General features: G+C 35.4%; 1 protein-coding gene and 1 long non-coding RNA gene across 7 annotated transcripts in view; one reads left to right on the top strand and one right to left on the bottom strand.

Moving 5' to 3' along the window:
• The window catches only part of DZIP1 (DAZ interacting zinc finger protein 1), a 108,087-nt gene that overhangs the window by 49,231 nt on the left and 31,455 nt on the right, over positions 1-27,401 (top strand). For 4 of the 6 annotated variants that reach the window (XM_056807520.1, XM_016424967.2, XM_056807519.1 and 1 more), the window contains exons 9-13: positions 5,054-5,194; positions 7,255-7,303; positions 9,244-9,318; positions 12,288-12,344; positions 24,828-24,914. In XM_056807520.1, the coding sequence (XP_056663498.1) occupies positions 5,054-5,194; positions 7,255-7,303; positions 9,244-9,318; positions 12,288-12,344; positions 24,828-24,914 (409 nt within the window). The remainder of the gene's footprint in view (positions 1-5,053; positions 5,195-7,254; positions 7,304-9,243; positions 9,319-12,287; positions 12,345-24,827; positions 24,915-27,401) is intronic. The other 2 variants (XM_056807521.1, XM_007501387.3) reach the window with 2 other exon arrangements.
• LOC130455843 (uncharacterized) lies at positions 1,687-3,713 on the bottom strand. Its single transcript, XR_008914026.1, has 2 exons — positions 3,653-3,713; positions 1,687-1,920 (listed from the first exon to the last, which is right to left on the bottom strand). It is a non-coding gene; the product is annotated as an uncharacterized LOC130455843 (long non-coding RNA).

Here is a 27,401-nt window from a genome sequence, read left to right as displayed (position 1 = left end):
AATATGGGAGCTGAGGGATAGAAATTTTCCCCTGAGTACTGCTTTTGCAACATCCCCAAAATTTTGATATTTTGTTTCCTTATTGTCATTATCTTCAATGAAATAATTTGTTCTTTAACCAACCAGTTTTGGAGAATTATATTATTTAATTTCCAATTAATTTTTGATTTGCCTTTCCATGTACTCTTACTAATTATAATTTTTATTGTATTATGATCTGAAAAAGTTACATTTGTTATTTCTGCTTTTCTGCATTTGTTTGCAATGTTTTTATGCCCTAGTACATAGTCAGTCTTTGTGAATGTACCATGTGCTGATGAAAACAAGGTATATTTCTTTTTATCTCTATTTTTTTCATATATATGTTAACTCTAATTTTTCTAAGATTTCATTCACATCTCTTCTTTCTCATTTATTTTTTGGTTTGACTTATCTAGATCTGATAGAGGAAGGTTGAGGTCCCCCACAGTATAGTTTTACTATCTATTTCCTCCTTAAGCTCCAATAGTTTCTCCTTTAAAAATCTGAATGCTATATTATTTGGTGCATACATGTTGAGTACTGATATTTCTTCATTGTCTATACTGCCTTTTATCAGGATGTAATTACTTTCCTATGTCTTCTGACCAGATCTCTTTTTGCTTTGGCTTTGTCCAATATCATGATGGAGACTCTTGCCTACTTTTTCTCAGTTGATGCACAATAAATTCTGCTCCATTCTCTTACCTTTACGCTGGATGTGTCTACCTGCCTCGTATGTGTTTCTTGTAGACAACATATGGTAGGATTTTGGTTTTTATTACACTTTGCTTTCTGTTTTTGTTCATGGGGTGAGTTCATGCCATTCACATTCAGAGTTATGATTACTACCCGTGTATTCCTCATCATTCTGATTTCTTCTTTTAGTCCTGCCCTTTCTTCTTTCCCTATTTCCTTCTATACCAGTGTTTTGCTTAATCAGTCCATTTTCCCCACCCTTATTTTAATTTCCTTCCCAACCCTTCCCTTCTTATTTATGTTATATCTCTTTAAGGTCTATTAATTGCCCCACTCCCCCACCAGACTTTCCTCCCTTTTAATACTCCCTGTCCCATTCCCCTCCTTCATTATTCCCTCTCAGAACTGATTCCACTGAGAGTAAGGTTCAAGTATTACCTATTACCACTGTCTTCCTCACCTTTTTATAACAGTATTCTCTCCACACACACATCCCCCACCATGCACTTCTTTATGTGGTATAATTTATCCTATTTTTCTTCTTCAAGTTTCTCTTAGTACCATCCTCTTTTTTTGTCCCCCCCATTTTTTACATATCATCTTAAATAACTTAATACCACAGCCTCTTCCTATTAATAATTCTTCTATCTCCTATGATAATGAAAATAATTTTCAAGAGTTATAAATATTATTTTTCCATTTAAGAATATAATCAATTTGACCTTACTGAAGCCCTAAATTTTTCCCCCCTTCTTTCTTGTTTACCTTTTCTTGTTTCTCTTGAATTTTGAATTTGGATACTAAATTTTCTATTTAGTTCTGGTCTTTTCTTTAGGAATGCTTGGAAATCTTCTATTTTGTTAAATGCCCATACTTTCCCCTGAAAGTATATAGTCAGTTTTGATGGGCAGGTAGACACACCCAGCGTAAAGGTAAGAGGATGGAACAGAATTTATTGGGCATCAGCAATTTCCTTTTTTTTTTTTTTGGAGTTTGGATGCATTTGCTTGTTTGTCACTCTCTGCTGTTGCTTCTGTATTTTTCTCTTTTTCTCCATAGAAGTTATGCAGGGTCAAGATTTTGTTTGCTGCTGCTTGTTCTTTTTCCCACTAGTGGACTTGGATTCTTGCATGTTGATTGCTTTCTTAGCTTCTGTCTCACAGGGCTTTGCCTTGGTAGTATCTTCCCTTCCCAGTCAGAAGCCTGAGTGAGGACAATTAATGTGATGTTCTTTGTATAGCATGCTTTAATGTGTTTTACCTTGAGGCTATCTTTCCAGCCCCTGCTGGCTTGGCTATGTCCAGCTCTGTCTCTGCCGAAGCCCCACATTCTGCCGCCCAGGCTCCACACTTTTTGGCCTCAGGTCTCAAATCTCCCTGCCAAGGTCTTGCACTGCCCTCAGGGATAAGTCTTTGGTGCTTTCAGCCAGCCCCTAAGAATAGAGATTTCTCAGGCCCTTGCTCTGACTCTGGCTTGGTAGGTGGTGTGGGGGAGGAGTAATTGGCTTGTACTTTGATTAGTGTAGTTTCACCCCCTTATAGTGTGGGAATCCCCAAACACCCCAAACACTGCCTACCATTAAAGCTGCATCCAGTGGCAAAGCCCCTTTATTCATCCAGTTTTGATTTCTGTCCTTTTGAGATGCTTTGTAATGATCGGTTGGAAGGAGATTCAGAAGGCTCCTACCACTAAGCCACCATCTTAGCTCCACCCTCACCCTTAAGATTTTAGCTCTGAAAATGACATATAGCTCTGTCTACTGCCAAACTTTGCTCATCACTTTGTTCTATGTAAGATCTATTGAAAAGCATTCCATGTTGCCAGCTCAAAGTAAGCCTTTTAGAGAACAAGTTTTTCATTTTATGTCTCTACCTTTGTACATAACTTCCTATAATTCAGTTCTAGTCAACTTCATTTCATTTTGACGTGCATTTATTAGTTGATCACTCAGTTTTTCTTTGAACACCCAGACAGATCTACAACACCCCCTTAATCTTCTTGTTGTTATTGTCATTTTCAATGACTGGGACTCCCTATCTTGCCCAGACCAGAAGTAGCATAGATCCTATTACTGATTGTCATGGGAAGTTTTTACTTATTCCGTTTTTTTTTTAATAAAAATTTTTTTTTAACTCTTACTTGCCACCTTAGAATTAATACTGTGTATTGCTTCTAAGGCAGAAAAGTGGTAAGGGGTAGTCAATTGGGGTTAAGTAACTTGCCTAGGGTTGGTTACCCACCTGGGAAGTGTCTGAGGCAAGATTTGAGGACCTCCTGTGGCTAGGCTTGGCTTTCAAGCTACTGAGCCACCCAGCTGCTCCTACTTATTCCATTTTCAACCCATGCTTGTTTGCTCCTCCTTAAGTAATTTTGTAGTTCCCTTCACCTCCTCACTCTTTGGAGTCTTATCATATTAGTGTAGATACCTGAGCAGCATAGTCCATTGGAGATTGGAACTCCAGGGCTCAAGAGATCTAACAAGATTCTGTTCTCCTGGCAGCAGGGATTACAGGCATATGCTGGCATACCCAAGACCCCCCTCTCTTAATCCTTAAAGCAACAAATAACCTTGGTTCTAGGCCAGGGGATCAACAGCTTCTTAGCACGAATGCCACTAGTGGGACTGTGAAATTCCAATTGCAGCCTTAGGGACAAGATAAAGAAGCAGCAATGGAGAGGAAGCCAAGAACTCCAATATTTCTGTAACACTAAGAGTGCCAGCCTTATTGGTGGAAAGAATCTTAGATGTCATCTGGTCCAGTCTCCCATCTAGAGTAAATTACATCCTTCTACAACTTGCCTCACACATAGCTAGAATGTGTCTAAATACTCCCAGTGAAAGGATTTTCACTATGTTGTTTATGAGCCCAGTCTGCCATGATTCAACTCTAAAATAGAAAACCCAAGTTCAAACCCAACCTCAGACCATTAATACCTGGACAGGTCACGTAGCCTCTCTTTGCTTCCCCTCAACTGTAAAGTGGAGATAATAACATCTAACCTAGCAGGGTTGTCGTGAGCATCAAATGAGGTAATATTTGTAAAGTGCTTAGTCCAATGCTTGGCACATAATGGGCATTATTATATAAATACTTATTCCCTTCTCTTCCCCCTTCCTGAAATCTATCCATGCACCCTTTGGAGGTCTGTGGACCTGAGTTTAAGAACCCCTGCCTTAAGATATTTGAAGGTAGTTAGCCTTCATTTGAAGGTAGGTAGCCCTTCATTTTACTTCCATGTGATACGGTTTCCAAATCCCTTACCATCCTGGTAATACCAACCTGCCATTCTCTGGACATCCCCTGGTTTGTAGAGTTCCTTTTGTGTGGTGCACCGAAATGAATATGATACTATAGATGTGGTCTGACCAGGACAGAGAACACTGGGGCTGTTGTCTTATTTGATCTAGACACTCTACTATTAGTGTAACCTGATGTTGATTTTTTTTTTTGAAAGGATTTTTTTTAAAGAACAAAATGGTGCACCCTGCTTTTTTAAAAAAAATTTTAAAGCTCAGTTGAGCCTATATAGATCTCCCTATTAGTAGAGCTTGAAAGGAATAGTAGAGATTTTTGTTCATACTGTATAGAAAATCTTTTGTTCTCTTAGAGCATTGCTTAAGATTTCCAGGTTTAACTCAGAGGTAATCTGCAATCCAAAATCACTTTTACAGAAATTATAGGTTTCTGCCACTTTGTTGCACATTTTCAGAAGAGCAGTATATATTTGAAATTTTTCTGTCCCTGATATTTTTTCTAGCTAGATGAGATTTTTCTCTGTCCCTGCCTCTCCTTGTATCTATCTAGCTTCCTTAAAGTCCATACCAAAATTGCCATCTCCTGTTGCTCTAATTCCACCATTCTAGTCCATCTATGGGTTTAGAACAGGGATCCTTAACCTGAGGTTTGTGAAATTGAATGGGAAAACAATTATATCTTTATTTTTGCTAACCTGTAAGTAAAATTGAACATTTTTTCAATTGCTTACTTCAATTACCCCTGAGAAAGAATCTATAAACTTTGACTAATGGGTTCATGATTTAAAAAAAAAAACAGATTAAAAACTCCTCATCTAAATGACACCCCCTATTTTCCTGTTGGATATGGACTAGACATATAATTTCATATTGCTGGTCAATGCCTTTTGGCAGTTTATGGTCTCAGAGGGTTTCTTAGAGCATTGAGAATTTAAGTAACTTTCCCAGTATCACAGCAATGTTTTATTTAGTTTATTGGTGCACCAAAATGCTGATTGTTGAATGGTGTACTTAGCAAGTAAAATTTAAAGCATTTTGCATAAGACTTATAAAATTGTGTGTTTTACCTAATTATTGTAGCTCCTATCACATATAGAGAAACTTCGAACATCTATGATAGAAGATCTGAATTCAAGTAATGTCTTTTATAAGAAAAGGATTGAAGAACTTGGGCAGCGACTCCAAGAACAGAATGAATTGATTATTACCCAGAGGCAGCAGGTAAGTTTGGTTTGGGTTTTTGGGATATGAATTCTATGGGTACATGTGTAAATATACTATCTTCCATATAGAAGGCATTAAATCAATGTTAATTCAATTACAAATGCCAGTTGTGTCATTTAAAAAATAATATCTTGGAATATTTCTAGGTTGTAAGATAATGAATCTTCAATTAAAATTCTTCCTTGTGGCCTCATCCAGTCATGGAAGTGATCCAAGTTTTTGAAGGCTATTTAAGTATATCACAAGCTTTGGTAGGATGTAATCAAAGTTTGAGTTTAATTATTATCTCTTCATAGATGACTCCCAGAGGTATATATCCAGCCCTTGTCTCTCTCCTGAGTTCTAGAAGTCTTCCATAACCAACTGCTTCTAGGCATTTTAATTAGGTGTTCCATAGACACCTTGAACACAACTCCTAGACTGAACTCTTTTTTGACCGTCTTTATTTCTGTCAAGTACACCACCATGTTTTCATTCACTCAGGAATCATCCTTTTTTGCCCATCCAGACTGTTGGGTGTCCTTATTCCAACTCCAACATTGAAAATGAATCATGTTCCTAAAGCTAGACTGGCTATATCTAAGCCTAGCAATGCTCACTTACCTTCAACCACATAGCCATCAACTGCCAAATTTTGTCAGTTCTGCCACCACATCTCTCATTCCTCTCTGCTTCCTGCCACTCTGATTTAGCATTTCATCACACCTTGCCTGAATTACTGCAGTATCTTCCTAACTGGTTACCTGGACTTAAGGCTCTACCCTATCTCTTTTTGGTCTTTTTGCTAAGAACAAGTGTAATTCATCTCTGTTCTCTCTCAGGTATCCATCATTTATGTACAATGCCAAAATGATTTCTCTAAAGCATGCCATTCCCCAGCTCGATAAATTCCAGTGGCTTCCTGTTGCTTCTAGGATCAAATATAAATTTCTTTGTTTGACATTTAAAGCCTGGTTCCAACCTACTTTTCCAGCCTTATCTAGAGAACTGTATTTTCTGTAGAGTAATTTGGTCCAACCAAACAGGCCTTCTTGCTGTTCCTCACATACAACACTTCATCTCCCACCTTCAGACTTTTGCCTTGGCTCTCCTCCACATCTGGAATGCATGCCTGCTAGCAACCTCTGCCTCTTAGAACCTCCAATTTCCTTTAATGCTCAGTTCCAGCATCAACTTCTTTATAAGGTCTTTTCAGATTCTCTCAAACTAGCAGTGCCGGTCCCCCCAAAATTACCTTATATTTGTTTCACATAGATTTTGTATAGACATAAATATGAATATGTATACAGACATGTCTATTTAAATATATACACATTGATTTATTAGAAAGGTTTATCGTTTAGACTTGCGTTGGACTGTGTTCCTACCCTCTATAAAGCTCAGCCTAGCTCATTTTAGAAAAGCTTATCACCTCCAGAGAATTGAGTCTTGGGTGATTTTTTAAAAAATTGGTTTCTTTTATCCAAGTCAAGACAGGCAATTAAAATCAACTGTTGCTGCATTTATCAGACTCAGTGCTAAGCAGTAGGGACAAAAAGCAGGGCAAAATAGAGTACTACTCTGCTGAGACATGGAGAGGGTGCAATCTTGGTTAGGCATAGCAGCTATGCTGATGAAATCACAAATCAATCACGTAGTCAACAGTGCCTACAATGTGCCAGGCATTGGGAAGACAAATCTAAATTACTGAAATAACGTAGTGAAGAGTGACTATATCTTCCTATGGTGCTTCTAAACTCCAGGCATGTAGCACCAGCATAATAAAGAAAAAGTATAGATTTTTGAGTAAAAGCAACTGATTTATTCCATTGGCATTAGAAACACATTTTAAATGTAAAAATCAGTGAGAGTAATTAAGTGGTGAAATGAACAGGTCCAAATTCAACATTTCTAGGGTTTTCCTTTGCCACGGTGATTTGTAAAATAGTGAATAATCTCTGTATTGCAGGCTTCAGGACAAATTGTAATGGACTGACCATTATTCTCCATACAATGTCAGATTAAGTCTATTTCTAGTTTTATGTGGGCTATTCAAGTAGATTTTTTCTTCTTTGCAGATTAAAGAGTTTGCCAGCAAGCCATCACATACAATCAGTGAGCAGAATGGTAAGTTAAACTTCTTTACACTGCTTATAGCAATGGACACCAGCTCTTAATCAAATAATTTTTTATGTGTTGTAATCCTTGATATTTTGATTTGAGGGGTATTTTATAGTAAATAGGATATTTAAAAAAATAAGTTTAAAATAATTATTGGACATAGTAGTAAAAGAAAATGATTTGATCATTTCATGAGAGAAGCTCACCATAGACAACTCAAATGGCTTTATTGGTGGCCTCAAAATGTCAAAAGAAATAAAGAATACCCTATGACACATTGAGTGAACCATTGGTGGCCAGTGGCGAATTTATTTGAGGGCATGAATAAAGAGGAAACTGGATGAGAAGGTATGGATAGGTTGTGATCTTTATTGTTAGAAAATTATCCAAATGGATAATACCTATAGATCCATTTGAGATTTGAGTAATAGTAGGCATGGAGTAAATACTACTCAATTTATAATATTTAGAGTATGGGTGAAACTTGCTTGCCTCAGAGAATAACAAATTTTGGGGCTACATCAGCACACAAACTCTACTAGGTTATGGAAGTGTTGAAACTTATATTAGTGGAGGGAGGACTCATTCTAGTGAAATCACAGATCATTGAATTATTGAGAGACTCAATTTCACTTGACTATTCAAAAAATTTAAGTTAAGATTCTCCTGGTTGGTCTCTTGAGACAAAAGTTTAAAATGTGGGAGTTAGTAGTGATTTAAGCCTATTGGCCACATTCAAAGGTCTAGCTGTGTAACAAGGATGTTGTTGGAATTTCTATTCTGATTCAAGATTGGAAGGAAATTCCAGCTTGGCCTTGGAACCACTTGGCAGGTACAGGATCATCCAATAGAGCCTTATGTAAGATTTTAAAATGAGGTTTGACCAAATATGAGAGTTATAAAAATAAGATTGTGGTCACCATTTATAAAATATTAACCCTTAAGTCAGAAAAAAAAAAACTGTTAGCAGCTTCTATTTACAACTGGGTAGAAATATGAAATAAAGGAAGGAGGTAAGGAAACAAGTCAACTAGCTAGAAATACCCTAATCCTAGTCCGTGAATGCAGGCAGATCTGAAAACAAGTCTCCCCAGAATCCAAAGTCCTAATTAGGAAGCTGAAATCTGAAGAGACAGAAGATGCTGAAAAACCAAGAACCTTCAGCACACACGAGGCTAAGACTGCTGAGAATCTCACCAGAGTTCACACTGAGTGTCCCACTGAAGCACCAACCAAGAGAGGGTCTCCTCACCGAAGCACCAAGGAAGCAAAGACTGAATCTTGTCCTTTGGTCTCACCTTTTATAGTCCTTTTTCCATGTCACTTCCAGTCTCTCTCCCACTTCATGGGAACCAATCAAAACCTCCCAATTTGCCTAGCACTGCCCAATGTAGGGGGCAGTGCTTGTGATCTTTGGGGTTGTGAACTAGTAAGTGACTTATGAGCTCTCTTACTTGATAGCTTGAAGTTCTTAATTTGATTAAAGTTTGCTGATTAATTACACATTAAAAATAAACTAAGAGTTTAATTCTCTCCTCACACTTATGATGTCAAAGATGGGGGATGCTTGACTTCCCTACCAACTGGAAAAAGTTGGCTTGATGATGAAGCAGGAATTTTCTCCCCACCACAAGAGAGACTTTGAGAGTTTCTATTATCTTATTTTAGAAATTGTCACTGAATAGAGAAATGGTATTTAGCATTATGTGCTTTTAAAAAAAATTTAATCCTTGTATACTTAGTGCCATTCATTGGATTTTTGTGGTGAGGTTCTTTTTTTAAGAATAGAGAAATGAGTTATTAAGAAAGAGTCTGTCAGCTTTGAACACTTGTAACATTGCAAAGGTTAAATTTTAAAGAAGACAAAATATTCTCTTAATTCTGCAATCAAAGGATATTCTTTAAGTCTACACTTACTAACCTTTATTCTCATTTTTCCATTTCAGGGAAACTTATTTCAAGGCAGACTTCAGAAACCAAATTACCTGTACCTGTACCTGTACCTGTACCAACTATACAAAGTAAGCTTCTGTAATAGACTCAGTCAGAATTTGACATAGTTCATGAGCTAAAGTAACACATTTGCTTATTTATTAACCTCAGAAATATTTCTCTGAGCATATTCATACTTTAGAGATTATATTTTTACTTCTTTACTGTGACAGCTATATTTGACCTCGTTCTAGAACACATTTTTCATGAACATAGTCAAGATTGCTGTAGCTGTAACAACCAAGCCTGAATGCCTTTATGTTCAGTGTTTTAGATTAATCCATCTAATTTATTGTATTCTATTTAGCAGGATGCTATTAGGAATTCTTTCTGGTACATTTCTCAGTTATTTGTCATGGGGTTTCCCAGCATGAAAGGTATAAAATAATGCACCATCTGGGGAGAGTATTGATGCCATTTAGGCTTTATTAGGGCAGTTGAGATTCTCTTTGCCACAGAGTTGAGGGGTCTGCATTTATTCCATGGTTGCAGTAGCATTGTAATTCCTTGTCAAAGAACTGCCCAGTATCTCTGGTGAGGTTAAATACTCAACTGTGCCCAAGTCCTCTATGTAATTAAATGATAATTTAATAATAGGATTTATATAATGATGCTTTATGGTCTGCCAAATACGTGACAAATATTATTTTATTTGATCCTATTATCAAACCTGGGAAGCAGATACTATTTTTAGCCTCATTTTATAGTTAAGGAAACTTTAGCAGACTGAGGTCAAGTGACATGCCTGGGATCATACAGCTAAGAATTGTCTCAGGCAGGATTCAAACTCAGATCTTCTTCACTCAAGGCCCAGAATACATCACCTAAAAAACATAACTCCAACATCTTAGGCATTTATAGATTATGTTTTTTAAAATTTAATAACTTACTATCTCAATGAATATTTATTCCTATTCAACAACATAAAAGAGAAAATTGTAAGGAAAGAGATATACTTAGAAATGAGCAAAAGAATAAAAAAGCAAATTTGTTCAGAGGCTTTTAGATTTAAGAAATAGAAATTAAGGATAGGTAAGGAGAGATGGAGTTAAAGAAGATGGGTTTGGGAGTAAAGAAAAGTTAAAAGGGCAACATAAATTATTTTGGAAATTCTATTATAATGGGATTCATGCTCTTTTTGAGAAAAAGTTGTTGGAAGATTTTAGCCTTAAATAAGACCTTTCTCGTGCCCCTTATGATTTATTGTTATACCTTTTTAAACATACATATTTTTGGGGAAAGTTCAGATGTCATAGCCTCGTGACCCTGGACCAGTCACTTAACTATGTTTGCTTCAGTTTTCTCATCTATAAAATGAATGGGAATACCACCCCAGTATCTTTGCCAAGAAAACTCCAAATGGTCATGAAGAGTCAGACATGACTGAACAGCAATAGTAATCAGATATCATGGGCTCCAAAATATTGGAGAAACAGCTATCTTTATTTCTCATAAATTAAAGGAGATAGAGGAATGTCTCTCACATTACAGGAGGGAGGGAGAGAGGAAGAAGGAGATGGAGACAGAGGACAGAGAGAGAGAAAGGAGAAAGGGAGGGACAGAGAGAGAGGAAGAGACAGGCAGAGAGAGTCAGAAAGAGGAGAGAGAGAGAAACAGAGACAGAGATAGAAAGAGAAAGGAGAGAGAGAGAGAGGGACAGAGAGAGGGAGGGAGGGAGAGGGAGAAGAAAGGAGAGAAAAGGAAGAGAATTTCTTTGTTGGAAACATGAACAGTTAAAGAAAATGAAATTGATTCTCAAGTGCATGAGCTACTAAATAGAGACAGTATTAGGTTAGTGGATGGATGACCAACCCTGGAGTCAGGTAGACCTGGGTTCAAGTTTTGCTACTTATAGCTTCTAACTGTGGAATTCTACATAAATCACTTAACATCTTAGTGCCTTAGGGAACTCTCTAAGTTCTGTAGCTTCCATATGTAAAGGGAAATTGGTGGTTTAGTGGATAGAGTGCTGAGCCTGACATGTGGGAGAACTAGGTTCAAATTTGAACTCTTACACTTACTAACTTAGCTGTATGACCCTGGGCAAGTCATTTAACCTCTTTCTGCATCAGTTTGCTCAACTATAAAATGGAGATAATAATAACATCTTCATAAGATTATTTTAAAGATCAAATGAGATATTTGTAAAAGTGCTTAGCATAGCGCCTAGCATACAGTAGGTGCTTAATAAATGCTTATTTTCCTTTCTCTTCCCTTCCTTCTACATTACTAAGTTAGGATGACTGGAATCACAGATCCAGAACACCCCCTTCCCAATTTCCTTCTCCACAAAAAGGGCTACTGAAACCACCCATAAATGGAAAGCCTGAGGAACATGTCAACTAGGTCAGATTACTAAGAAAGAATACATTGAGAAAATACTCTTTTGTTGCCACAGACTATAAATAAGCCTAACTAGTCATTCTGTAAACAAGGGCCATTGGTCATAATGGAATCTCAAATGACACTTGGCTTCTTGGGTTAGGGTAGTGGCTAGAGATGTAGACAATGCTTTTGATTTAAATTGCCCAATTACCCTAAATTACAGTATTACACTAGAAGAAAAGTCAATACAAAATAGAATGGAGAGACAAAAGCTATGGATTAAGTAAAACTAAAGTGGAAAAACAATGCACAAACACACGCCATTATAGAACATCAGTTTGTGTGAGGGAAAACCAAAAAAGGACCACTGAATATTTGAGAAGGGACTTTTTCATCTTTAAAATGTAGAGGATAAATGCTTATCAGTTTGGAATATGTTTCTTCTTAAAGGCTAGAAATGGGCCACATGACCTTTCAAGGTCCCATTGTATAGTGTGATTTAATTTCTTTTTAAATTCTGAGTTAGTTGGAAATTTGTTTTCTTTATATAAGTAAAGAAATGTTGTAATCATGCCTGATTTGAATAGCTTTTATTCATTGTCATGCCCAGATTATTTAGATTTAATTACGAAACTTGGTTAGTTCTTTAATTTTTTTTTTAATACCGTTTCAGTGAATGTTTCAGCATCAAAGAATTTGGATTCTAAATCAAGTCAAACAATAGTGGTGGGTAAGTTTCAGCAATTGATGCAGTGTTTTATGTGAAGTTACCACACTGAGTTAGATAACTTATTAACTGAAAGTGCTTCTATGGGGTAAAAAGAACAGAAAACATTTAGTGACACTTAATGAACTAATCTCCATATTTGACTTTATTAAGATCAGAAAGTATAAAATGTATACAGTGGATGGAAATAACTTCAAATACAAATTTTAGCTTTTTTTCCCCCCAAATAACTTTTCCTCTCATGTATGATTTTTGGGAGTTGATGTTAAGTAAGAAAAAAATGTGACTTTCTATTAGACCAGCCACCCAGTACAAGCCATGGGGCGTATGTGATTGTTTTTTTAACTTTGAATGTGAGAGAAAGTCACATTTTTATCCAGGCAGCTTCAGTGTTTGACTGGGCAAAATCATCTATAAAAGTCATGTGATGGGGACTAAAAGGAAAAATAAGACCCTCTAGAATAAATTCCTTTCAATGGGGTTAATTCAAAGTTCAAATGATTAGATGTCTTTCAAGAAGATTGATATCAAAAGGGTTACTGAAAGTGACAAATGTTATTAAAGAAATCCATGTAGATTATAAGAATATTTGTAGCCATTTTTAATTTTAAAGTTTGTATTTATAAACTATGGTAATGAAGACTATTTTTTTCCTATCTTAAATCATTAATGCTTTCAGAAGCTATTAAATGGCAAGCACACGATTACCTTATTCCACCTTCCCACTTGTAGCCTTCAATTCAAAATATTATAGTTAAGCTTATTTGTCCATCTACCTGGACTTATTGTACTCTGCCTAGAATGACTTTCTAAAAATGATTTCCTTTACTCACTGATTCATGAAGTTGTTTATTGGGGTATATTTCCATTGTAGATGTTTAATATCTTTAAATATGTGACTTCAATATGTAATATATAATTTCTTCACTTACAATTTCTTTGGTATTTACATTTTTAGTTCCACAGGTGTTTGAACCATGCAGATTTTCCCCACATAATGTAATGGTAGTGATTTTCACATTGATTATTCATAGGAGTTCTTTAGTTTTGCACCTTCAAGAAAATTTGTCTCAAGAATTACCTGTCCAATAATTAAGTTTTCTCATCAACAATATTTCCATTTTTATCCTATATCGTTATTTTAATAGGCAGAAGATGAATTTGGTATAATGTTACTAATTATTTATCTTTTTTCTATTAGAGGGTTTTTTACTTTTTTCTTCCCTTTTCTATCCTAATTTTCATCAGCCTCTTCTATATTATAAAATAAAAGGTTACTATTTACTGTATATCATTTTTATTCTGTGAATGTAGTGTACAGCAGTTATTTCTGACGCCAAAGAAAAATTGAATAGTAGAGATTTTAAGATAATTAGACTTATGTACGCTCAGGAATGTATCTGGTAAATGTTTAACTATTGGTTCTCCAGAGGGGAAAAAAATAGGACATAATTTTATGATGAATGTGTCTCTTTCACATACTCTCCATCACCTTCTTAGGTCTAAACAATCAACAAACAACAAAAAAATAACTCAAACCCTAAATATAGCATTTGCCAATTTTTGAGGTGTATAAATGCTTCAACTAAAACTTTAGCAGTTCTCTGGAGTTGGTATAAGCTGACTCTAGCAGATGTCTGGTTAATCCAGCCTACTCATGCCCCTGAATTCCCTGTTGTGGCTTCTCAGGTCTTTGAAATACCAGGTGACAGGGGGAAGCTCTCAAAGCTGGCGTGCTTCCTCCTCTGTGGCCTGTAAACCCAGGAAGAAGAGCAAGGCCATGAGATTTTTCTGTCAGCTTCATTTTCCCATTAATTAGAAAGGGAAATCCCATCAGTACAGGAAGTCAAACACTCTTCTTCTCCATTAGTTAGTACCCATAGTGCTCTCTCCTAGTTGATTGTGAAGCTTCAAATGAAGGATAGAATAACTCTTTAATACAAAAACATTGGGAACTCTGGCCTCATTTAAGAATCAATTACCAGTCATGTGATTATTAACTTCTCTGAGCCCCCAGACAATTCCCTAATATAAAATGCAGAACACTTGCTTGTCTGGATTGGCAGAGGAAGTTGGCTCATTGGGAGTCCAGTATAACAATGAAATCACAGGTACAGACCAAGAAAAAAAAATCTATGATCTTTAATTAAGATCATCTGTACTCATAGGACTAATACTTATTCCCTTCCCAGTAGGCAAACCAGTTACCTAAAAGTGAAATGGCTGTGGAATACTCATTTTATTTTTCATAGAATAAACCAGACATTTATAACTATTTGGGCATTATACTCTGATGAATTTATCAATCAGTATCAGTTCTAAGATCTTAAAGGCAGTAAGTAGATAGGATGAGAATTGGATTCTGGATAAAATAATAGCAGGATCTAATATTCTGCCATTTAGTGGTGTACTATCTAGGGATTTCCTAGTTAAAGTTGATCAAGCAAGAATTTCTTAGTCATGGCTACAGACTATAGAACACATTGCCTTCAGAGTTATGGATGAGTTTTGATGTCAGAACGACCAGAAACATAGAGGTTGCCATTTATAGGTTTTTCTTCGATATGTCTTATTTGGAACTCAAATGTCACCTGAGCTGATAATTTACCTTCTCACTTTGTTTTTTAGAGGGACCTAAAATTTAAGGAAGAGGATTCTTTTTCTTTTAATCACAATTATGCTATAAAAATTTGTCAAATCTTCTTGGTACTTTCTGCAGAAATGTAGGGAGCAGACTATTTTTTCCCCTCTGTAAGTTAAAGCCATTTGTTTGTCTTTCATTATGTAGTTAGGACTCAAATAAATGGTTTGAACTTACAAGAACAAAAATTTGAATGTTCTTAAATCTTAGATTTTTTAAAAATTGGACTTTCACATTGCCTGTTCTTACCGTGTTTATATTCAGAGTAAGATATATCCAGGTTTTAAAACTTAACAAGTCATTTCATCAGTCAGGCATAAAAAATGTGCTAAATTGTTCCAACTGGCATGACAAATGTAAAATGGTGAATATGCCCTGGGTTTTGAGGGTGAGTGGAGAAAGAATATCTGTCTCACAAACAAGATATAGTATTTCATATGGACTCCTGAATTTTTAAAAACAAAAATATCATTAACTGAATCTTCCCCTGCCCCCAAATGCCCACTTATGTAAATAATACAGAAAATGAAAGTATTGTAGAGCATCTTATAGGAAGACCTTTCACCATGCAAAAGAATTCCAAGTTGTAAAATACTTTTTGATGCACAATATCTTTCTTACTGAGTAAATAATTTATTCTATGAGTAGATTTGGAATAAAATGGTAACCAGCAGGGTAATAGTGAAATGGTATGGAGAGCAAAGAGCTTTTAGCTTATCATGTAGCTGTGGCAGTTACATACTTTTTTCCTCCCAGAGAAATAGTTATTTTCATTTTTAAGCAATCATACACATAGTAACAGAAGGGAGAAGAAACTGTTTCTTTGGACACAGGTGATGGAAAGAAGTAGGTGGCAGACCGATATCCACCTAACAGTGGGCAATTGTTATAGGAGGACATTTTAATAACTCTAACTTCTGTAAAGCTTTAAGATTTACAAAGCTCTTAACACCAACATTGAGAAGTTTTCCAAAGCTTAGAATGGTGGAAATGATTTATCAAAGAGCTCATAAGTATCCAAAGCAGCAGTAAGAATTCACCTCTCTCTTGACTGTATCAAATAGTCTTTCCTCTGTTATCTTATTGCCTCTCACTCTTGAATTAAAAAGGAGTAGAGGCATGGGATTTAAGAGTTCAATGGAACCTTAGAGATCAATGTAGCCCAGTTTGTTGATTTTGCAAAATGAGTGTACTGAGTCTCAAAAAGATGACGTAATTTATCCAGAGTCCCTGAGCCTGAGCATAAGGTCCTCTGATTCCATGCCCAGTGTTCTGCCTGTCAAAATTTCTCAAACTGAATTTCACAGTCCTAAGAGTTCTTCAGTGAAAGAAGGTATAATAATGGAAAGACACACAGAAAACTTGTCTGACATGCTCGTTATGCCAATAATGTGCCTTCAGATGGTGAGAAGAACCATTGGTTGTTGGTCCATGTGGATGATGTGAAAGAAAAATTGACTTTTTCTAGAATCAGCCCTTGAGTGCATTCAATAATATATGAAGTCCAGTGAGCTGTTATTGGTCTTCCTCTGCACAATATGTGTAAAATTGTACTCATTTAGGTTTTTTTTTTCCTTCACTGTTAGTAAAGCCCCTTTGAAATATGTGTGTTAAATAAGGGTTCAAAACTATAAATATATAACAAAATAACAGGTTTATTAAACTAAAGGGAGAAGGGAAAGAGGTTCAGGGAATAACTAACTTTAACCACAAATCAGAGGTTAAACCCTCATAACTTCCTCTAACTATTCTAAACTAACTCCTTAAATTATTAATTAAGATTAGGGAAAGTTTGATAAGGGCAAGAACAAGACCAAAGTAGATCTCACACAACTGGAGCCTTTCTTTGGGTCAAGCAGCAGTCTTGCTGAGCAGAAGAGCAGAAGCTCTTCAAGAGCAGAAGCTCTGTTGAACATCCATACAGTAGCAACAGCCGCAAGGATAAGCAGAATCTCAAGGAAGGTCCACAGGAGAGGGAATCACTGGCTCTTTGGGTCCACCCCAGAATAACCAGACTGAAAACCCTCTGGGCTCTCTCCTGACTGTTAGGGAAAAGCAACAGCCTCTCCTCCCCCACATTCTAGAATCCTCCTTGCTCTAGCTTGCCTTGTATGATTTTCTGGTTTGCAGGAGTTCCTGTTCTAGGTAAAATCCCTTACAATACCTTGTGATAATTCCCATTTTGAATAATTGGGTGAGATGAAGACATGTGGAAAATAATTTGATAATTCCCATTATGAATAATTAGTGGAATTCATCAATAAGATATCTCTAACATATAATAGATATCCATGGACTCAGTTCAAGTACAAAATAACAAACAGAAACAAAATGCAAATATATTTATATCTATCTTCAATTATGATTCTGATTCTGATGTACAGAGTGTACGTTACTAAATTGTTTTTGAAGTTATGTGATTTTGACAGAGCTGCAGTTATTTCCAGATAATGCAAATTTTTTTAATGTTAAAAGGAAAAAGTGACTGATGAAAATTAAAGTAATTGTAAAGAACTTAAGAGTCAGTCAGCCAGTAAATGTTGTGCCTATTATATGTCAGGTAATGTGCTAAGTGCTGGTGGTTCAAAGAAAGGTAAAAGATAATCCCTTCCCTTAAGGAACTTACAGTCTAATGGGGGAGATACCATGCAAACTACTATGTGCAAATACAGTTATATACAGAATAAGTTTGAAAATAACCAGTAGAAGTAAGGCACTAGAATAAAGAAGAATTATGAAAGGTTTCCTGGAGAAGGTGGGATTTTTAACTGGACCTTAAAGGAAGCCAGGAGATAGAGATAGCATGTCCAATATATTCTAAATGCTATAACACTTGTTGATAGCCATGTGCTTCTCACTTAAGTTTTTTCTGACTTTGGTATATTCAGAATAAAATCTACCAGAAAATAGAATTTAAAAAATAAACGTTATAGTGTTTGGTACCATTAGTAATGGACATTTAAGATTTTTGCATCAATGTTCATTAAGGAAATTGTTCTGTAATTTTCTTTCTTTTTTTGATCTTCCTGGTGTAGGTATCATCATCATATTTGAGTTATAAAAAGAATTTGGTAGGAATTCTCCCTTGCTTATTTTGCCAAATAATTTGTTTAGTATTGGGATTAATTGTTCTTTAAATGATTGATAGAATTCACTTGTAAATCCAGACCCTGGGGATTTTTTCTTTGGGAGTTTATTGATATCTTATTTAATTTCTTTTTCTGAAATGGGATTATTTAAATATTCTATTTCCTCTTTTGTTAATCTAGGCAATTTATGTTTTTGTAAATATTTATCTTTTTCACCTAGATTATCAGATACAATTGGGCAAAATAGCTTCTAATGACTGCTTTAATTTCCTCTTCATTGGAGGTGAAATCATCCTTTTCATTTTTGATACTGGTAATTTGATTCTCTTCTTTCCTTTTTTTAAATCAGATTAACCAGTGCCCTATAAATATTATTTGTTTTGTTGGTTTTTTTTATACAGCCAACACCTGGACTTTATTAATTCAGTGGTTCTTTTACTTTCAATTGTATTAATTCTCCTTTGAATTTTAGGATTTCCAATTTAGCCTTTAATTGGGGATTTTTTATTTGTTCTTTTTCTAGTTTTTTTTTTACTTGTATGCTCAATTCATTGATCAGCTTTTTCCCTCTATTTTATCAATATATGCTTTCAGGGATATTAATTTTCCCCTGAGTACTGCTTTGGCTATATCATATACATTTTGATATATTGCCTCCTCATTGTTATTCTCTTCAACGAAATCAGTAATTATTTCTATGATTTGTTCTTTGACCCACCCATTTTGAAGAATTAGATTATTTTGTTTCCAATTAGTTTTTAATTTGCCTTTCCATGAACCCCTATCGATTATAATTTTTATTGCATTATGATCTGGAAAAGTTGCATTTATTATTTCTGCTTTTCTTCATTTGGTTGTAAAGTTGGTGAATCTATAGAAATGTGTGCCTGAGGGGGCTGTTCCCCATTTCTCACATGACCCACTCCTCAGCCCAGTAGCCCTACCAGAGTACTTCCTCCTTCTCTTGCCTGGGGTCACATGTACATGAGGGCGTAAAAATAAGAATAAGAATAAGAATAGTGAGCTACACAAATTAGATAGAAAAACTATTCCAATATAGGTTCAAAACTGTTCAGATACTTTTGATAGAGGTAATCAAAAGTATCATCATTGATGAAGTGAAGCTCAAATGTGAACTTCCCTTCAGGACCAGGCACAAGAATGCTAAAGAGACTCATTATAAAAATAAAGTATTTATTGAAATATATAAGGATAAATAAAGGATTTCTAATTCTAAGGAATTCTAAATCCACTCAAATAAACTCCCTGGTTCCACAAGGAACCTCTTCTCCTGTGTTTCACAGGCCACACTAATCCTCCCTGATCTTGACTAACCCAAATTTATACTATCTAAATAAACACTACAGCTATTATCCTTATAAATCTCAACTTCACCTCCAAATTATAAAATAGCAAAGGCTAGCTGGTTGAGTCTCAACAAGAATCAAGTTAGAATTTTCTTTGGTCTTCTAAGAGTTAAACAATCTATAAAAACCACAATAGATATTCAATAGTGTTTCCCAAGTTGGGAAAGGAAAATACTGATCTCCTTTAGATCTTTCCCTCAGACAGAGAGAGAGGCAAAGATGTTACCTCCTCCAGCCCTGAGAGAGAATCTCTGACAGGGTTTCTCTACCAACTGCCAGATACCAACCCCCAACTGCCAGAGCGAGTAATTGACAGAAAAACAGTTATAACTGTCATCTGAAATTAACATGCTCTTTCGGCTCTGCTTCAAACTTTAGTTCTTTTCTCAAGCCAGCCACATTACTTCTTATCTCTAAATTAATAAAACAGTACTTATTTTATAATATCATCCTTACATCCCTCCTGTGTCTGGGGTAACAAGGCAGATCACATGCACATGAGGGTCACATTTTGGGCAATTGGTCTCTAAAAGGTTTGCATCATTGCCCTAATACATTGTCAATTTTTATATATGTTCCATGTGTTCCTGAAAAGAAGGTATATTCCTTTTTATCCCTACTTAATTTCCTCTGGGTAGCTATTAAATCTAGATTTTCTACAATTTCATTTACTTCCTTTACTTCTTTCTTATTTACTTTTTGGTTAGATTTATCTAATTCTGATAGGGGAAGATTGAGGTCCCCCCAACTAGTATAGTTTTACTGTTTATTTCTTTCTTAAGCACCTTTAGTTTCTCCTTTTAAAATCTAGATGCTATACCATTGGTGCATATATGTTCGGTACTGATATTACTTCATTGTCTATACTACCTTTTATGAAGTTAGTAATGGACATTTAAGGAAATGATTTTAAAAGTCTTTGGGGCATGAGTTCCAATAAAAGAGTTTTTTTGTTTTTACTGAAAGGTTTCAGAAGCAGCAAAAAGTTTGAGGACTTTTAGAGTAGGGTCTCAATGCCACAATGGTATTTTTTCCAGCTAGCATTCTTTCCTTCATTTACCAACTACTGCCTCATTTCTTATGATCCTTGGACTCTGGTGACTTTCACTTTGGTGCATCTAGGTAGTGCACTATAGACAGAATGTAGGACTTGGAATCAGGAAGATCTGAGCGTGAATCTTTTCTCAGATCCTAACTTTGTGATCCTGAGCAAGTTATTTAATCTGTCTCTGTCTCAATTTCCTTACCTATAAAATGAGTATTATAATAGTACCTACCCCTTAAGATTAAAATATTCAAAGCACTTTGTCCAACTTTGGGCACTACATAAATACTAGCAATACTTATTATTAGGTTTTCAAAGTGCAATGTTTTAAATAACGATTTTCCTAAAGCCTTGAAGATATACAAGGGAACATTTATTTTTCCAAATACCTACCTCTTAGCTTTAGATTTTGAAAGCTTGAACTCATAGTCAGAAGCCAAAATAGAAGCTAAAACAGGGGTCAGAAAACAGGAATGCCAGAGCAATGGCATGTGAACCAGTGTTCAATGGCATGTAGAGCACTGCTGCCACTGGTCACTCTCCCAATAGTCCCTTTCACCACAGTGCCTCCAATCTGTGAGAGTTGCCAGCTACCACATGCTCCCTTTCTAGCTTGGGAAAACCCATGTGGTTCCTCTCCACTTTGCCCCAATATCACTGGTTGGCAGCTCTCACTTGGTCAGTATCTGTTTGTGAGTCAGTAGATAACACCAACCCCTGGGCACAGCAGAAAGGGGTCAGAACCTTGGCATACCACTCATAAAAAACTACAGATGCCCTGGGCTAGAGCGAGAGTCAAAGTGAACCTATCTAAGCCAGAGTAACCAGAATAGTATCTAAGTACAAAGTAGGCTATCGTCAGCATAACCCTAACCTTGAAAAATATTATGTTCTACTCATATTATTTATAACCATTCCTTTAACAAACATTTTAAAACCTTTACCATCTATCTTAGAATCAATACTAAGTATAGGTTCCAGGCAGAAATGCTAGAAGGGTTAGCCAACTAGAATTAAGTGACTTGCCTAGGATCACACAGCTAGGAAGTATCTGAGGTAGTATTTGAAGTGACTACTTAATACTGCCTCAGATTTGATCCCAGGACTACCTCTCTATCCATGAGCCACCTGACCTCCCACTTAATATGTTTCTTTTTTTTTTAACCCTTACCTTCCATCAATACTGTTGTGTATTGGTTCTAATGCAGAAGAGTGGTAAAGGCTAGCAATAGGGGTTAAGTGACTTGCCCAGGGTCACTCCCAATCCATTGAGACACTCAGCTGCCCCCATTTACTCAACTGCTTCAGATGCTTGCTCTCTCTATAGACCATGTTTGGATTGAGTCTTAAAGGAAACCAGGAACTCCAGGATGTGAAACTAGGCAAAATACCATCAAAAAGGGACCTGTTTTTGTTCACTGAGAAGGAACTCATGGGTGCGGGGCTTTATAAAAGGTAATTGTCAAGGAAAAGGAATGAATGTAAAAGAGACTTGTGGAATGAATTGGGATTGAACAAAATTAAGAGACGGAATTTGGATGCTTTAACTAAGAAAGTACTAAATGGTACTCCTGTACAGAACATCTAGATAACTGCTAAACGTATGCAATAGTTGACACACTTATCATAGCCAGGATTTGATCCTCACCTAAATATAAGATAACCTACCATATTAGAGGAAATTCTGAGTTCTAAAATAGGCTAAATTGTATTAACCTGAAGCTGTTCTTGCCCAATTCAAATTAAACCTAATGTCAGTATTTACTCAGGGTTTTAATTTTGCCCCTCATCCCGTGGTTACTCACTTACTTTGGATTTTTTTTGTGTCAATATTTGTTGTAAGTTCCTTTAACACCTTCCATATTATGTATGATGAAAACTCAATATGATTGGGAAATAACAAAATGTTCCAAACTATTTTCCATTTAACTGAGGGTTACCCAGTTTCATTCATTGAAATTACCCGAGGCAAAGGAGAGGAAGCTACTTGGGGTATAGATATGTGAACCTCACTTTCAGGTTGCCTGTGTTTTCCATTATGCATTTTTAGATACATGGCATACATATGATATTCTGACTATAAATCTTCAGTGTGATAAATAAATCATAAATTCTTTTTAAAGGAAGCTTAATAAAAATGAAAAGTTAAAATTATTCTAACTAAGTGGAAAGTAATCTACAAGTAGAAAAGTTACTTTTGTGATTAGTGATAGTGATTAGAAATTAGATTGATTTCCATTAACTATAATAGAAAATGTCATGAATTTATATTCACATTTTTTCACATTCTACAGTTTAGGAAGCATCTAAACATAAGTGAGGGGAAAAATGAGACATGCAACTAACCTTGAGTGATGTATTGTGCATGTATCATTTCTTTGAAGATTTTAAAAGAAATATGTTCATCATCACTTCAATTTAGTAGTGTCAAATAATAACCCTATGTTGTTAAGAATTTCATCTTCAAGTTGGAAAAGCAAATTATCCTTCATTTCCTGTGAACAGTTCTAGTAAATAAAACAGGCTTTTTTGTAAAAGGTAAAATCTATCCTGAATATCTTATTTAAGCTCCAGTGTGAAAGCATGGTATTGGTGTTCAGTTTTATTAAAATGAGGACAGATGGCCTATTGATTAACTTCATGAAGTCATGGCTGTCATCTGGACAACTAGGATTCAAAATATGAAGTATTCAGTGATAAGATAAGAATCCCTCAAAACACTGAGAAACCAGTTTGATCAAATTTTCTTTTCATTCTTTATTTTAAAACAGTGGGTTTAATTAATAGGAATGTTTCTATTCTCTATATTCAAAGTAGTTACATTAGTGTAAAGTAGTTTATTTAAATAACTCAGGGTCTGTTGGAAGCCAGGGAATTTCTTTCTTTTTTTTTTTGAACTGACATTTTTATTTAACTATAACATTTTATCAATCAGATTGATTTCGTTTGTTTGTTTGTTTTTTTAACTTTTCAGGGATGAATTATTAAAAGAAGCCCATTATATGGCAAAATTGAGTTTGTGCTTTCTTAAGGATGTTGAGAAATGATTTTTAAAAATATTTCTCTTCTTTCTTTACCTTCTTTTTTTCACTTATGCAATGGAAATGAACTTTTTTTTTTCCCTTGCCAGATTAACATGTATTTATTAAATGGTACCCATAAAGTAAGTTTAGGCATGAACAGTAGTCAAAATACATTTAGAATACAATAATGGGGTTTTGTAACCCCATTATATTATAACATTATAACCCCAATAAATACTTCAGTAGGAGAGGTATTTAAGGGGCACTGACCTTTTTTTCTCTCATTTGATAATCGGTAGAGCTATTTCTATTTTTGTAAAGAATTTGTTATTCAATCATTTTCAGTTGTGTCTGGCTCTTTATGATCCCATTTGGGATTTTCTTAGCAAATATACTAGAATCATTTGCCATTTACTTCTCCATCTCATTTTACAGATGAGGAAACTGAGGCCAACAAAGTTAAGTGACTTGCACAAGATCACACAGCTAATATGTTCCTGAGGCTGGATTTGAACTTGGGGAGATGAGCCCTCCTGACTCTCAGCCCAGTACTCTTATCAATTGTACCACCTACCTGCCTAGCTACAAAGAACATTGAATGCTAAAATAAAAATAACAAGTAACATCCAATATAGGGAAATCAACAAGCAGTCATGTATAGAGGAAGGAGTATTGACTCATTGTCTCAGCATTGATTCAAATCCCACCTGGTGATGCTCACTACCTGTGTGACTTTGGGCAAGTTGCTTAACCCCACTGATCCTCTGTTTCTTGATTTGTAAAATGAAAGAGTTGGAGTAGATGCCTTCTACTGTCTTTTATAGCTATAGAGCTATGATCCTATGAAGTAATTGGAGATCATGACATGAAGATTGTTTTCAGGTAGAAATGGAAAACATCAGACATTATATATATATATATATATATATATATATATATATATACATATATATATAATTGACTTTCAAATAAAACAAAGTAGCTACATTTTAAAGTTTCTTATAAAATAAAATGTTTAGTAAAATGGTTATGATTTAGTGAAGGTAAATAAGAAGTCTTAATATAATTATTTAAAGCATATATATATATGTAAGATATTATTTCCCTACACTTTATAAAGTCAGTTTGCAAGTCTGATAAAACCTTTCTTTAATTAGATACCTAAATTGAATTATATGAAATATCTCCTATAGAGTAATAAAAAATTACCATAGAAATTACACGATGCTTTCAGAATTGTGTTAGAAAAGAAACTAATTTTCCTTTGACTTTGTCCTTCCGTTGTCCTGTTTGTGCTATTCCTATTTTTCCTCATTAATAGAACAGGCATCCTCGTGGCACATACTGGAACCAATAGAAGAGCGTTCAGAGGAAGAAAAAGGTAGCAGTGGTGTCAATCAAGGCTTGGGTACATAAATTACTATATTTTATTATGAAAATAGATGAAACTTTGAAAATCTGTTATCCACAGTTTGGTGATACTGTACATTTATATTAAGGAGATATTTAGAACTTATGAACATTTTCTATTTGTGATATAGCTATATATTCATTCACTTAACCTTCGGCAAGTATATATTAAGTGCCAACTCTTTGCACAGCACTGTGCTAGGCTTTCAGTATAAAAAAACTAAAAAATGAAATAGGTTCCACTCTCAAGCAGATTAGAACTGCTGAATGGATATGCAACATGTGCAGGTGGTATATACAACACAAATAATTTCTTGGGGTACTAATAACACAAAAGATCAGGTAACCTCAAAAAGGAAGTAGCTCCTGAGCAGAGCCTCAGAGGGCTCGAAGGGTTCCAGGAGGTAAAGATGAAGAAGAGGGGGATCATTCCAGCACAAAGATGGAAAATGTCATGTTTGGAATGGGGAAATGCAACTAGGTGTAATATAGAGTGTATTTAGGGGGAGAAGTATGAAATAAGGTACAAAGGGTAAGTTGGAGCCAGATTGTAAAAGATTTCAAATTACCCCAAAAAGAGAATTTTATTTTTTACTAGAAACAGTAAGGAGACAATGAAGCTGTGTTACTTGGTCCCATTTCTTATTCAATACTTCCATTTTGAAATTTTAATCTTTCGCTTTTCATCTTAGAATCAATATTGGGTTAAAGGCTAAAAAATGGTAAGGGCTAGGCAATTGGAGTTAAGTGACTTGCCAGGGTCACACAAGCTAGGAAGGGTCTGAGGCCAGATTTGAACCCATGACTTCATCTCTAGGCCTGGTTTTCTATCTACTGAGACCCCTGGCTGTCCCCTTCCATTTATTTTTATGAGAATATACAGTGTTCCAAGCACTGTGCTTTTATTATTAGGCAATTACAATACCAGCTGAATTGAAATGGAAATGAATAAAATACTTTGAAAATTCATCCAAATCTAAATAGTTTAAAAATTTTCCCTAATCTAAGACATTAAAAAATTTTGGTAGCAAGTTTGCCCCTATATCATTTACCATTTATTGATCCATAAATATTTGCCTCATTTGTAAATACCAAAATAGTAAAACAAGTCAAAGGCAAAAGATGAAATGGCCACTTCCATTAAAATAGGCTTAATAGCAAGAAACTGAATTTTAGGTGCTTTCATTTAAAATTAAATTGCTGACTTCTCTTAGGTAATAATTGAAACTTAGTGATTTGCTTTTGTTAGTTCAATTTTTGACTAGTTTAATTAGAAGGGGTTGAAGTGGTTCTTCAGTAAGATAATTTATAAATAGATCATTTTAATGCCATATTCATAATTTATAAAAAAACTTTTAAAATAACTAATTTGACATAATTTCAATGTCTCTGTATTGCATGTTAGAATGAAATAGGCTGTATTTTAGGAAAGAAAAACAAATAGGTTTCATCCTTTACACCACTGAATTTGTTTGGCTAATAAAGATCAGTGAATTTTGACCAAAATCAGTGATTTTGACCAGCTGTAATGAGGAACTGTCTTAGAGGGATATTAGATATTAGAACCCACCAAGGAACTCCTCAGGATCAGTTAAGCAGCAAACCCTTGGCTTATGGAAACAAGGTGTATTTTAATCAAAGGAATAAGGAAAACTGGTAGGCTCTTCAAACTGCCTCCACCCAACTCCTAAGTCCCCTGCTTAAGGGGAGCCTTCTGTTTCTTCTCTGGGCCCTGCCTATGGCTCCCTAACCTGCCTAAAACCCTTTCCCAAGGCATCTGACTTAACCTAATCTTCCCACCAGTAATTAATAAAGAAAGGAAAAACCCTGGGTTTGGCTGCTGTACTAAGTAACCCAAAGTTATAGATGGAAAGCTATGGATGACCTTCGCCAAGAGGAATTCTGGCAGCTGGACCACTGGCAGATGATCTTTGGACTCAGGGAAAATTGGTTTGCTCCAAAATAATCCTCTACCTATATGTCAAAGATCTCTCCATAAAATCCTGGCTATCCAGGGAGAATCTCTTAGAGCAAAACCCCTCCTTCAGCTTGATGGAAATCTAGGCAGAGAAACAAAACCCACTTCCAGCTCAGATGAAATCCAAGGAGGAAGCAACTTTAGTTATTTTCAGTTCAAACTCCCACAATTCCTTCCTTTCCCAGACTCATCTCCCAGGGCTTATCTCAAAATTCCTTTCTTTTAACTAACCCTAGAATATCCCTAACTATATTCCTACACAGCTAGTATTTGTATTCAATTGGAAGGCATATATGGTGTTTCATACACAGAAAACATTTAATAGACATGAGTTCCATCTCTAGTTTCATTCTACCGCCTGGAACACATATTACATACAAGGCAATTATTTAAATTGTATTTATATATACAGTGGAAAAATATGTAAATTTTAAAATAATATCTGCCATCTTCGGGAGGGGAAGAGAACATAAATCACAAGATGTCAGAAAACAGTTATTAAAACAT

Source organism: Monodelphis domestica, chromosome 8 (assembly GCF_027887165.1).
Source record: "Monodelphis domestica isolate mMonDom1 chromosome 8, mMonDom1.pri, whole genome shotgun sequence".
In the NCBI taxonomy this organism is placed as follows: domain Eukaryota; kingdom Metazoa; phylum Chordata; class Mammalia; order Didelphimorphia; family Didelphidae; genus Monodelphis; species Monodelphis domestica.
Note: the sequence above shows the minus strand (reverse complement) of the source record. Positions and strands in the feature narration are given on the sequence as shown.